Here is a 12,908-nt window from a genome sequence, read left to right as displayed (position 1 = left end):
CTAGCGTGAGGAAAGGCTGCAGATGGACTCAAGGACTACAGTACCATGGAAAGCTTTCTTGGCTTTAGTTACTTTTACAGACCCCCTAAGGTACTCTGTACCTCCTCAAAGAAGCAGTGACCATTTCACATAACTGATAACAATTACCTGAAGTCCTCAAGGCAGAAGCAAGTGCTCTGCCGATGACGTTTTGGAAATCACTGTTTTAACTTACACCTTCTCCTTACTTCCTATTAGCATTTAGCAATTAGCCTATGACTCTTCTGAAAGCCTGAAATAAGTAAATTTAGTGTCATATTCTTCCCCCTAAAAAATTCTTTAATACTGTCGATTTTTTAGCATTTTAAAATAGCAGAATAAACACAAAGCTTCACATTACCTTATCTACCACATTAATGAGTGAGCATCCATTTATACTTGTAATCAAGGTTTAGGATATTCGCAAGTTTAACAACCCCCCTCAGTTTTGTTCTGATTTGATTCTGACTAATAGAAACCCATTATCTTTTTTTTTTTTTTAAACCACTCATCTTTGCAAGGCTACCAAAGCAACTGCAATGTATGGTCCAATATAAGTTCATTTCCTTCATAAGCTCCTTAATACTAAAATTAACTTTTATGTAATAATCACAAATATTACTAGTCCTTCCAGTCACTTCAATTTAATGGAATTGCTCACCTCACAAATAAGTTTGAAAACATGTTGAATTGCCTTAGGGATAATGCCCACAGAATCTTCATTTCCCATCATTGTGTATGTCTTCCCTGAAGCAGTCTGTCCGTAAGCAAAAATTGTGCCTAGAAAGATGGTTAAATTTTACTAATTACTTATGAAATACATTACAAACAGGATTTAAACACAGTTTTAAAACTTACCATTATAACCTTGCACAGCTGACTGTATAATTGGAACAGCTACACCTTCATATAATTGCTGAGTGTTGTCACTTGAGTGAAAGACACGATCTTAAAAAAAAATACATTAAAATAAAGCACGTGAATCCATTGTATTGCAAGTCAAAACCAAGCTGTCATGTTACTTGGTATTGCTGACTTCAAATCCAATAAATGGGCATCAGATGGTTTGTAGGATAATTCAAGCATAAAATGTAATTCTGACACTAACTTTTTTTTTTTAAAGAAATATTAAACCCAGAACCAAGAAAGATAGAACGAACAGACAACAGACAAGTCAAAAAAACCTAAGAATGATGGACACCGTTAAATAGTCATCTGATTTAATGCTAAAACCAGTTTTAATGCTAAAACCTGACAAGACAGGCTACTTGTTAAACTCCTAGCTCGGAGCATGCTTTTATTGAATCCATAATTTGGGAAAAATCTTTGTAGTGGCTACGTTTATATTAACAAGTAGCGAGCATGGATCAGTAGAGACTCAAAGTGAGGCAGTTACGAGGATCTAACATCCACAATAGGCACTTTTCAGGTTTGGGTTCCCCCACACCCTTCTCCCTAAGTGCGCTGGACTAGCCCTAGTCTAGTTCATTTTTAACTGGAATTTATATGAAAAGAATCCAGCTCGTGTGTTCCAAAACCACTCTACAGCATGAAACCAGAACAGAGAAAGCAACGACCATCCAGACACTGACTTCAAAAGCAGGTTCCTGGTACCGACTAAAGCAGACATCCTGTGTGCCCCAGCAGCACTCCTTCAAAGTTAAGTTGGAAACAAAGTCCAGGGACGTTGCAAAAAGCTAAGGTCATTAATGCTAGTTGGTAGGTTCAACTAGTACAGTAACAAAGGTCCAAAGTAAGCATCAAAATAGTTGCTTTCATATTCTTACCATAACTGAATACTTTTGTACCATTCACTTCGGAAATAGTATTATTTTCACTCTTCCAGTGGAGCGACGCTTTATCTTCTAGCGCATTTTCTCTAAAAGCGGAGATGTTCTGTTAGCTTTATTAGGTTAGGACTCTGCTCCTATAAGGGGAGTCTGCCCCCTTACCGCGAGTACCTCTCCCCCAGGCCCTCGCCAGCCCTGTTCGTCCCGGCTCTCCCCTTCCCCCACGTGGGCGGACGCCGCACAAATGCCCCCTTCCCTCCTCCCCCTCTTCGTAGGGCGGCAGCGGCGCTCCCCGAGGCCCAGCTGCAGGCGGCGGGGGGGGCACGGCAACGCCCAGGGAAGCCGCGGGCAGCACTGCAGCCTCCCCTCAGGCGGGGGGCTCGGGTGCGGCCCTCCCCGCCGGACGGAGCCTCACCTGGCGATGAGCGGCCGCACACGCACGCAGACCGTCACGGCTCCCTCCTCCGCCATCCCCGCGGCCGCCGGGCACGCGCCGCCTGGGAGAGGCAACCCGCTCGCCCCTTTCTCGCCCGCACCCTGGCCAGCAACGTAGCGACCCAACCGCCACCGGAGTTTGAACTTCTCCGGAGGCCGCTTCCTATTGGCCCGCGCAGGGCAGACGCCACGGCGGAGCGTACCACCCGCCAAGAGCTGACGGGGGGGGGGGGAGTGGGGAAAGCGTAGTGAGGGATAGATGGCCGAACGGCCCCCTGAGCGCTCCCGCCACACGCCCCCCGTCTGCCCAGAGCCCTGCGATGGTGCCGGCCAGGGCCGCGGCGCCGTAGGAGTGACGCCCTGCGGGCGGCAGCGCTCGGCCGGTAACTTAATAAGCTATCTACTGCATTTGAATAGTATGCTTTCACACATAAAAGTGACATTGTTATGTAATTAGGTTTATTTTTTTGTTTGTTTAAGTAAAAGTTACGCTGGTATTGGAGTGCGGGTTAGAAAAACGACGTGGACATGAGGTGGATGGTAGTTGCTCAGTTTAAAGCAGCGTTGTTGCAGGAAGCAGAGGCAGACTGTGTTTGCCTGCTCTTCTAAAAAAAAGGGGCTGCTTCGGTGTGTCGTCTTCCAGTGAAAGCGATGCAAGCTTCAGGCCAGGGCGGGCGGGCTTGGCGGGTAGGGAAGGAGGGTAAGGCAGCTGCAAACAAGAGCCTACAGAAATCAAAAAGGAAGGCGTGCTCCAGTTGCATTTCTTTTAGGGTCAGCTAATTCATGACTAGTTTATGAAAATTCATGTTTAAACTTTTAAAGTAAAAATATGTGTGTCGTCCCCCTGCGTTTTAATCATCATCCTCCTCTTCATCATCCTCAACGTCTTCCTCATCGTCTTCTTCCTCCGCTGCAGCTAAGGCTTCTTCCTTCGCAGCCTTGAAAGCCAGTTCCTCCTCCAGAGTGGGGTCTCTTGTCTCTGTGATTTCTGGCACGCTGGGGTATTCTGCTTGCACTGGCGGAGGCAGTGCGGGAGTGTGGTTCTCCGGACTGTATTTGTGACCCCAGCCAAAGTAGATATTATCAAATTTCCTGAGAAAGAAAAGTGAAAGATGGCACATTCTCCCCCCGACAAAACATCGGTGGAGATATTGTCAAGGTTATCCTTACTCTGCTGTGCAAAAAGTCACTGTGGTGCAGATATCCTATAACTGAAGTGTTTAGAAGACAGCACCTCTTTTTAGCTGCTGTAACTGTTAAGACATCTTCCACTTAAAAATCTCCAAATGCGAAAATGATGAAGGCTGTATGTACTCTGTCACTGCAGTGTATTGCAATATGACTCCAACTTCACATTGGTAACATAGCCCCGTTTCTGACCCCAACTCCAGTGCCCATTTAAAAGCACATAGAGGTAATGACTGTACCATGTGCAGTGGAAATGAACGAACATTAGAACCACAGAATGTAGCTGGTTTTTGTAAAAAGTACCGCAGACTCAAGAATATAGGTTTTAAATCAAGGACTGTGCCCAAATACTAACTGGATATTTACTTCCATTAACTTTATACTAGCCTTTCCAATGATTATTACGGTTGCTGTGCACATTTAAGTGGCCTTCTCCATCAGTCTCTGGAATAGTTAGAATTCAGTCAATGAATTAATAATAAAGCAACTTTGACTTCATTATACAGGTATCTGTGTTTAGCATTCACAGTCTGTGTTGTAATCATGCCAACTAGGTACTCACCTCCCAGATGCAAAGGCATATGCTCCGGGCCATCGGTTAGACTGGAGGATTGCAACAGCATATTGCGGGATCAGGTTTGTAGAAGGCTGAGCTGTCCAAGCAGGGATGTTTTGAATTCCTGGAGGCAGCCAAACACACACAGTCTATGAATAAATTGACTTATGAGCCTCTACAAAGTATTTAAGACTGAGCTACAAGACTTTCACAGAATTCAAGCAATGGTTATATTAAGTTGCATATTAGAAGAGCTAGAAGTCAGAAACAAGACATGTAGGCACTGTATTCAAACAGGTGTTTTAGATGTATGGGTAGGTAGCACAGGAACACTAATAGAGCCATGTACGGAAAAGATCATGCTTCTGAAATTCAGTAGTACTCACCACTGTTTCGTTTGCCAAGGACTTTATATCACTTATGGATAAATTACATAGTTTTATTTCACCTTGATTAAAGAATGGAGAGTAGGAAAATAATTTACTATTGATGTAATCTAATATTCAGGTTCCCATATGCCCATGATTTACTGCAGTAATGCACTACAGGATCTAAATTTTTACTTGTATATCTGTGCATATGTGTATGTATATATGTTTATTTATTTACACATGCACACTTTTTTTAACCTAAACAGATATGGAAAAATAGCTGAATGTATTTCACGTAGTGAGCTGTCTTGAACTTGCAGTAGCCTGGCAAGTCTGAGGTATTTTTTCTCTTCATTCTCAACAAGACTGTTAACTAGTAAACCAAATTATTTCAGTTTTAATGTCAATACTGTTAACCATTTTGCTTTTGATCAATTTTGTAAAAGAATGTGCTTAACCTACAGGAGCAAACTATATTGCTCCATGAAGCATCGGAGTCCTATATCTTCAAATATTTACTACCTAAATGCCAACATTCCTAGTGGCTCTCTATCAAAAACTTCATATTCCATGAAGAGTACCTTCATCTTCAGAGAGTGGAGTGAGAAGAGGTGGTCCTATTTCTTGCTGTAGTTCATCTGGCTCCTCTGCTTTCTCCTCTTCATCTTCATCTTCTTCTTCTTCCTCTGATTTTTGGAAAGGATTAAGCCAAACACAGCGACCCTATAATTGACATGGTAAAATAATAAATACATGTAACAATCACTGAAAGAATGCAAGCCATTTAAAACAATGGGCTCAGGCACATGCACACACAGTTGGGGGCGGGGGGGGGGGGGAGAAAAGAAAAATACATATTCCACAACTGGTATATTGTTGGCAGAATATTGTATCCTCTTGGCAGAGCGTTCCCTATATCCCTCATTCCTCCCTCGTCCCTGCTTACTATTTCAGAATACCCTTATACCTCTGTCATCAGCTTTTTATTATTTTGTAGTCTTCAGTTCCTTGCCAGTTTAGTTTATATCCTTGCTAGATGACTGCAAACTAAGAGGCTTAACTTAGGGACTTTCCCCTTCCTTTTGAAGTCTGCCTTGTTATTTAGCTACAAGTCAGAGGAACGTAACAAAATTTTCTTAAGATTCTAATGCACATAGATTTTATTTTTACAACTATGGTTTTGCTGGTAATAATTTTAAACCTTATTTCCTACTGTTTGCTGTTATTTCGCACTAGCATTCTTGACTGGCCAGCAAGTCGTCCAGCAATGGTCATCAAATTAGTAATACCTCTTTCCAGCACTAGCCTGATATCACAAGCTTCTAAGCATTTTCATTTCCATGTTTCACAGCAGAAAGTAAGCAACAAAAAATAAACCAGAAGAAAACATCAAGTAAGTTCCATCTGGCAAACTATAATAAGCTATCTGCATTTTAGCATCCTACCCAAGAAAAGAGAATTTAAAACATTTTTGTCAAGTAAGGACTTCAAAGGAGAAAAAATATTATAGAAGATTACCAGAAATTTTTATTAACTATCAAGGCCTAACTCCATACTGTTATCTAAAGATAGGTTTCAATCTCAAGAACACACCATTGAAATACTAAACATAGAAGGTTCCTAAATACATATATATATAGATAAATATATGCTGTATGTAAATATGTGCAGCATATTTATATATTATATACTATATAAAATATATTTTCTGTAGAAAAATATTTCAGTCCAATACCATTTCTGGTGAATAGTTCAAATGTGCAGGTGAGGAGTGTCATTTACGTTCTGAAACCCTACAGGTACTACAGTGTGAACAGTATCCGAGGTCAGTGTGAGCTATGCCAGAACATACCTGCTTTAGAATATTCTGTATGTGGTGTACCCATGTGGAGAGAGAATCCACCATTTCAACCACAGAAAGAGGCTGAAAATCAGGGTTTTCTTCATATGTATCTCTTCCTCCCCCCCCCTCCTCCTCTTCATCTCCTTCCTCCTCTGCAAACTGGTAAAATCCAATGGGAGAGATATGGGTTCCTGCTGAGATCCGAGCTATCTGTGCACGCAGGTAATTGGCCTCATTTCCCGGGAAAGGAGGAAAGCTCACAACAGGAGCATCCAGCCTACCAGTGAAGAACTTCTTGATTTTCCTGGCACAGACAATCTGGGCTGGCGTCACTGGAGGCAACTTCACCCAGGGTTTGCCTGGCTCATTACAGACAAAGTAGACATATTTATTAGCCCCGGTCCCATTTTCTTCTTTTGGGATGACAGGTGGGGGCTTATAGGTGGACTTTGGTGGTTCATCTTCTTTTTCTTTCTCCTCATCTTCATCTTCAACCTCACCCCTCCTTTTCCCTCCTTCCTCAATAACTTCTTCCTCTTCTGTTTCCTCCTCTTCTTCCCCCTCATGATACTGTACTTCAGCTATAATATAGTTCATCTCCAGGCCCAAAATTTTGCCCCAGAAGCGACAGGTCTGGATTGGCTGAACACTAATTAGTTTTTTAAGGGCAAGGAATATGTGATAGGATTCATCTTTGCTCAAGCCAACTCCAGCCTGTTCAAAATAAAAGGCTGTTTCCATCACATTAGGTAGAGGGGTCTCTCCCTGGGAAAGAAGATCCAGAGTTAGAGCTGAAGAACAATGTAATTATCTATTTGAAAAATTAAACATGTTATCCACCAAATGTTATACTTTACTTTCCTGTAGTGCCACTTATTCTCTCAAAGCACTTTACAGACGTTCACTTACTACATCTTCCACTATCATTTAGAAAAATTAAAAATGCCATTTTAAGGTTAAAGAAGAGAACACCGATGAACTGCAGCTTTTAGAATACAGGATTTCAAAAGTCAAACTCCTAATTACTGCAAAATAAGGAAGGTCAGAATTCTTACACAGGATCTACAAAGGACTTCAGTGCTAGGGCGTGTCAGCTATGTAAGAAGCCTTGATGCCCACAGTGTCACTGTGTTTCCTTGTGTTTGCGGCAGATGCATTTGGGGAAAATATAATACATATTTTATACATTTAGACACCAAACCAGCAATATTTCTCTGGAGTGAATGTTGTTCTTTTGAAAACCCTGGCGTAAAGCTCCCTGCATTTTTTAAAATACTGGCCCCTGTTCTTACTGAAGTCCATATTAAAAGACTCCAGCTGGCTTCAGTGGAAGGAGAACTAGGCCAATAATGAAGATTTCATTAAGTATTTCCATTCCCTTTATCACCCTTCTCTCATTTCATGGGGTAGGCCCCTGTTCTTACTGAAGTCCATACTAAGACTCCAGCTGGCTTCCGTGGAAGGAGAACTAGGCCAATAATGAAGATTTCATTAAGTATTTCCATTCTCTTTATCACCCTTCTCTCATTTCATGGGGGTAGGTGATTATAGCACACAGACAAAGATATTAGAAGTTGTACATGGCAGGGTAGGGAATTTGGAAGATGTAGTACTAGTTGCGTATGGAATTTCTTGGGCCCTGCCAGGTTTCTTATATCAAAGCAAGATAGACAGGAGTATGAAAATTTCAAAATTCTTTTCTGAAATACCCTACTTTTTCCATTTTTACCATCATATACTGTTACTGTAAAATAAGTAATAGGCTATGGAAAAGATGAAAGGCTATCTCTTCTGTTGTTAGTATTTGTATTCTGCAATGGCAATATGAAAATCAACATCTTGTTGATTATTTTCCCTTGGTTATTAGAAGAATTCTCTTGATTTTTCATTGGGTACAAATGCTTCTGCATATAAGCAACTGAATACTGAAAAATCCCTGTTTTAAGAAGTGGCTTTTTCATTCTAGTAGTTCTTCATTATAACCATATTTTTTATTTAGTTGAAGAAGGAAAGACTGGAACCACAGCTGGAGCTGGAAGGATCACAAAATTCTCCATTCTCTATTTTACAGTAGCAGCTGTACACAATATTCTTGAACTGGTGTCCAGAATTATGCTCACTTTAGGTAAAGAAATGTCACTTTTAGATAAAGAAAAGAAATTTGGATGCAGTATTCCATGCTGAACTGGCATATGGGAGATATTGTAAACTTTACTTTCTTTTTATCATCTCTAGAACATCTATGATTTTAAAGGCTCCAGATATTAGATTTACTATAGAAAAAATCCCAACTAAGTAACCAGATGGGTTTTCTTCTTCACAACTAGACAGGGGACCAACTCAGCTATGAAGAGGATATGTGGTACTGTGGCTGCAATTATTCATATGATCATGAGGGGCAATACTACAAAGGAGACCACAACTACCTCCCGTCCTCCTTTCCCTTCCCACCATACTCCCACCCATTCCTTGGAATATATGATATCTGTTCTTCTCTGATAATAACTCACTATCTCTTCTTCTAGTTCTTCATCTCCTTCTCCATTTGCCTTGAGGAACAAAGCTTTACGCTTTTCTGCAGCTTCAAATGTTGGAAGAATCTCGTGTTCATCTCGAAGAGTGTCCATTTTTTTCTGAAACTGAGCCCACTTCACATCCTTGCTGATATTCTCAATTATGTCTACTGCATTTGTGGGCTGTTCATCCAGGATCTTTGTTAGCATATTAGCAAGATGATCATATCTGTCATATAAATGTAAATATTATTGGCCTACTACACAGAAGTCTTAGAATATTATGTTTTTAATATCAAAAGTAGAAGCTAATCACCTGGAGCTTTGGAGGAATCATTGGAATAGTTAGATGAAAGGGGATCATGGAGCATTATAGGAAATTATAGACTTGAAGCTAGCCTGATTATAATATACTTAGGAGTAGACCCATGTTCCATTTTTGGTATATACTGCACCTGCTGCAGGACCTGACGCTGAATTTAAACTTGCTCTTAATCAAATCAGTTTCCCTTTGAACTCTATAAATTCCCTTGGGAATTTTGATTCCGAAAGATGTTGGACCCACACAAGTATCACATAGCGATGAACTATTGCATTTATAACATATTCTCCCATTCTATATATACTCCTGTGGTATCCCTCCCTTTCTCAACATAACCCTTTGCCCTTTTACCAACACTACTTTTCTCTCCACTTGTACTTCCTACCCATTTCAACTGTGTCCCTTTTTCAGACTTACAAGTTCAGGCCAGATGTTGTGCTGCTCTTCAGTAAATAGGCTTTTGCATTCTGAATTGCCAGCATTCGGGATTCGGGATCGGGTATCTGATCATCATACGGACTGTGTCCTGGCTGATGAAGACCATAACCTGGTTCACGTGGCTGATAGGGGCCATGCGCACGCTCGTAGGCTTGATAGGGATCTCGCCCTACTGCGTACGTCTGATAGGCACTTTTTGGTTCCTGTGTTTGGTGAGGGTCTAATCCTACTGCATCCGACTGATACATGCTTTGCCTTGCCTCCTGTGCCTGATGAGAGTCTTGTCCCAGCACGTGTCTCTGGCTGATGTTTATTTCTGGCACCTGTAGCGTTGAAGAGGCTTGTTCTGCTCCCCGTGGATGATAGAGGTGTTGCATTGGGGTCTGTGATTGATGCGGTGCTCGTCCCGGTGCATGGGTCTGGCCGACACTTCCTCTTTGGTCGTGTTCTTGGTAGGGGTCTTGGTCGGGTGCTTCTGGCTGAGAGATGCTCTTTCTTAGCCCTGTGTGATCAGACCCTTGCCTTACCCCCTGGTATTCGTAGGAAGCTGGTCCCGGTTCCGACTGCTGAGGCTGATAAGGGTCTCGTTCAGGCTCAAAGCCCTCAAAAGGCGGCTGCTCGGGGCCCCGCTGAGGCGGGTGGGAAGCGTGCGGCTCGGGCCGGTCGGAGGTGTGTCCGGGCCACAAGGGCTCCCTGAGGCCTCGCTCCTGCCCTTCCCGCGGGACAGCCTGGGGCGGCGGGTCCCCGGGGGGCTCGGCCACGGTCTGGCCCCGGGGGTGCGGGCCGGGCCGGAGGCACCAAGCTGCCCCTCAGCCGCCGTCGGCTCCGCTCGTCGCGCAGCAACGGTTGCCGCCAGCGGGGCGGAGCGTCGCCGAGGTAAAGCGGCCGCCGTTGCTTGGGTCGCTCGGCGGTGCGGTGCCGGAGGGGGTGGGCCGGCAGCGGGTTTTCTGTCGGCACTGCCGCCCCGTTTCTCCCCGCGCTGGGGACGGGGTAGCGGCTCGTCTGGGCGCGCCCGCTGCAGCCAGGGCCCTTGGAGGGGAGCGGCGGCGGCACAGCGGGGCTGAGGGTGGCCGTTGGAAACCGTTGGCGGAGCCCCGCGCGCCGAGGCCGGCGGCTGAAAGCGTTGGAGGCGCCGCGCGCGGTGGGGTGGCCGTTGGAGCCGCCGCTCCCGCTGCGCCCGGGTGCCTCCCGTCGGCCGCTGATTACCCGGCGGGCAGGGCCGTGTCCCGTTTGCGTCGCCGCACGGTGAGGAACAGCAGCCGGCTGGGAGAGCGACCCGATTTCTGAGGGGGCCGCCGTCCCCGTCAGCCTTCCTCAGCGCCGGGCGGGAGGCAGGGCGGCTGCCTGAGGGGGCTGTCCCGGCGGGCGGGCCCCAGGGGAACCGCCTTCGGGGGGCTGGGGGCGCTCCTGCTGGGCTCGCTTCCCTCAGCCCAACAGATTAGGAGCGTTTGCTAGGTGGGAAACCCCACTAAGCTGCCCGAGCTATTACCTCTTTTTTTTTTTTTCTGGAGGGGTTTTCAAGCCTTGCTTGTTTCCTTTCATCATGACCCCCAAACCACGAAGTGCTGTTAGTACTCTGTCTTGAACGTTTGTGGTACAAGAATCCTTCAGATCTCTGCTGAGAGCAGAGGAATGGCTCTTCAAAAGCTTAATTTTGATTTAAAAAGAAATGAGTGACGTTCGTTTGCCTTTGTGACTTTGTGTGAGGTAGAAAATGCAGTTTAATCTCCTGCATTTTAGCGGTGATATAGCGTGCTGTTGCCATAAGGTACAAAGTTTGCTCTTTTAGGAGGAGAAAAATATTGTAAAATCTGATAATTACTTTAAAAAATTGTATTTGCAGATCCAGGGAAAAAAGCAGATGTAAATTAAGTTGGAATGAAGGTGTTCTGATAGAAAATGGTTTTCTTATGTGATGCTATCGGTGTTAAGGTGACAGCTGGCCATAATGTAAGTAACCTCTGTTTGCAACAATATTCAAACACTAAAATGCAAAGGACAAATATTACATTACAGAGGAAGAACCCGCTAACTTCTATTAATTTAGTTACTCAAGATCTGTTTTACGGAAATACAGTAGCACATTGCTGTATGCTTTTTTAGTCCTATCAGGTATCATGTGCTACAGTGCTCTCTACTTCAACAGATACTCAAAGTTATGTTAATAACCAGAGCCCTCATCATGTGTATATAAAATTTGCTCACATGACTTCTCTCCTTAATTGCTCCTAAGTCAGTGAAGAACTTTTACTGTCCGAGTAAAGTTAAAATCTTACCTAGTATTCAACAAGGAGGTTATGAAACAAAAACATAGAGCGGGTGAGGTTTAAAAAACAAAAGGCCTTTTAAGGAGTTGCATTTTAGCAAATATCTACAGCTGGCTCAAGGGTAACTGTCAAGTGTTCTCTAACAATTCAACAGGGAAAATAATACTGTCTTAAGGTGTACATGTGAAGAAGTTTTGTGTGGTCAGGTTTTAGTAGTGGGGGAACTACAGGGGTGGCTTGTGAGAAGCTGCTAGAAGCTTCCCACATGTCTGATAGAGCCAATGCCAGCTGGCTCCCTGTCAGACCCACCACTGGCCAAGGCCGAGCCCATCAGCAATGGTGACAGCACCTCTGTGATAACATATTTAAGAAGGGGGAAAAGTTGCTGTGCAGGCACAATCGCAGCTGGAACAGAGAGGAGTCAGAATGCGTGAGAGAAACAACTCTGCAGACGCCAGGGTCAGTGAAGAAGGAGGGGGAGAGATTCTCCTGCAGCCTGTGGTGAGGACTATGGTGAGGCAGGCTGTCCCCCTGCAGCCCATGGAGGTCCATGGTGGAGCAGATATCCACCTGCAGCCTGTGGAGGACCCCACACCGGAGCAGGTGGATGCCCGAAGGAGGCTGTGACCCTGTGGGAAGCCTGTGCTGGGCCAGGCTCCTGGCTGGACCCTGTAGAGAGAGGAGCCCATGCTGGAGCAGGTTTTCTGGCAGGACTTGTGACCCCATGGGGGGCCCATGCTGGAGCAGTCTGTGCCTGAAGGACTGCACCCTGTGGAAGGGATCCAGCGTGGGGCCCTTGGTGTGCTTAGTGCAGAACTGTAGCCCATGGGAAGGACCCACGCTGGGGAAGTTTGTGGAGGACTGTCTCCTGTGGGAGGGACCTCATGCTAGAGCAGGGGAAGAGTGTGAGGAGTCCTGCCCCTGAGGAGGAAGGAGTGGCAGAAACAATGTGTGATGAACTGACCCCAACCCCCATTCCCTGTCCCTCTGCACCTTTGGGGAGGAAGAGGCAGAGCAAATCAGGAGTAGTTAAGCCTGGAAAGAAGGGAAGGGTGGGGGGAATGTGTTTTTAAAATTTAGTTTTTATTTTCTCATTATCTTACTCTGATTTTGATTGGTAATAAATTAATTTCCCCAAGTTGAGTCTGTTTTGCCTGTGATGGTAAT

General features: G+C 44.6%; 2 protein-coding genes across 2 annotated transcripts in view; both read right to left on the bottom strand.

Moving 5' to 3' along the window:
- Nucleotides 1-2,379, bottom strand: part of CENPE (centromere protein E) — a 39,830-nt gene extending 37,451 nt beyond the window's left edge. Inside the window, exons 1-4 of the mRNA XM_069783498.1 lie at nucleotides 2,224-2,379; nucleotides 1,806-1,897; nucleotides 877-966; nucleotides 680-798 (exon numbers count right to left, since the gene is read on the bottom strand). Of these exons, the coding sequence (XP_069639599.1) occupies nucleotides 680-798; nucleotides 877-966; nucleotides 1,806-1,897; nucleotides 2,224-2,279 (357 nt within the window). The 5' untranslated portion in view covers nucleotides 2,280-2,379. The remainder of the gene's footprint in view (nucleotides 1-679; nucleotides 799-876; nucleotides 967-1,805; nucleotides 1,898-2,223) is intronic.
- Nucleotides 2,380-2,706: 327 nt separating this feature from the next.
- On the bottom strand, nucleotides 2,707-11,023 carry LOC104317088 (radial spoke head protein 6 homolog A). Its single transcript, XM_009917747.2, has 6 exons — nucleotides 9,454-11,023; nucleotides 8,712-8,943; nucleotides 6,211-6,966; nucleotides 4,940-5,081; nucleotides 3,994-4,111; nucleotides 2,707-3,335 (listed from the first exon to the last, which is right to left on the bottom strand). Exons 1-6 carry the CDS (start codon nucleotides 9,849-9,851, stop codon nucleotides 3,095-3,097), a joined length of 1,887 nt encoding a protein of 628 aa, XP_009916049.2. The 5' UTR covers nucleotides 9,852-11,023; the 3' UTR covers nucleotides 2,707-3,094.
- Between the last annotated feature and the right edge of the window lie 1,885 nt (nucleotides 11,024-12,908).

The sequence above is a fragment of the Haliaeetus albicilla genome, chromosome 1 (assembly GCF_947461875.1).
Source record: "Haliaeetus albicilla chromosome 1, bHalAlb1.1, whole genome shotgun sequence".
Classification (NCBI taxonomy): Eukaryota; Metazoa; Chordata; class Aves; order Accipitriformes; family Accipitridae; genus Haliaeetus; species Haliaeetus albicilla.
The sequence above is the reverse complement of the archived record's forward strand: the minus strand, read 5'-3'. Positions and strand labels throughout refer to the sequence as shown.

Coding starts and splice junctions, on each gene's coding strand:
- LOC104317088 (XM_009917747.2), bottom strand. CDS start 9,851: ATGCAACACCTCTATCATCCACGGGGAGCAGAACAAGCCTCTTCAACG. Junction 8,944..9,453: donor ACAACATCTGGCCTGAACTT/GTAAGTCTGAAA, acceptor TTTATATGACAG/ATATGATCATCTTGCTAATA. Junction 5,082..6,210: donor TACAGAATATTCTAAAGCAG/GTATGTTCTGGC, acceptor TGTCAATTATAG/GGTCGCTGTGTTTGGCTTAA.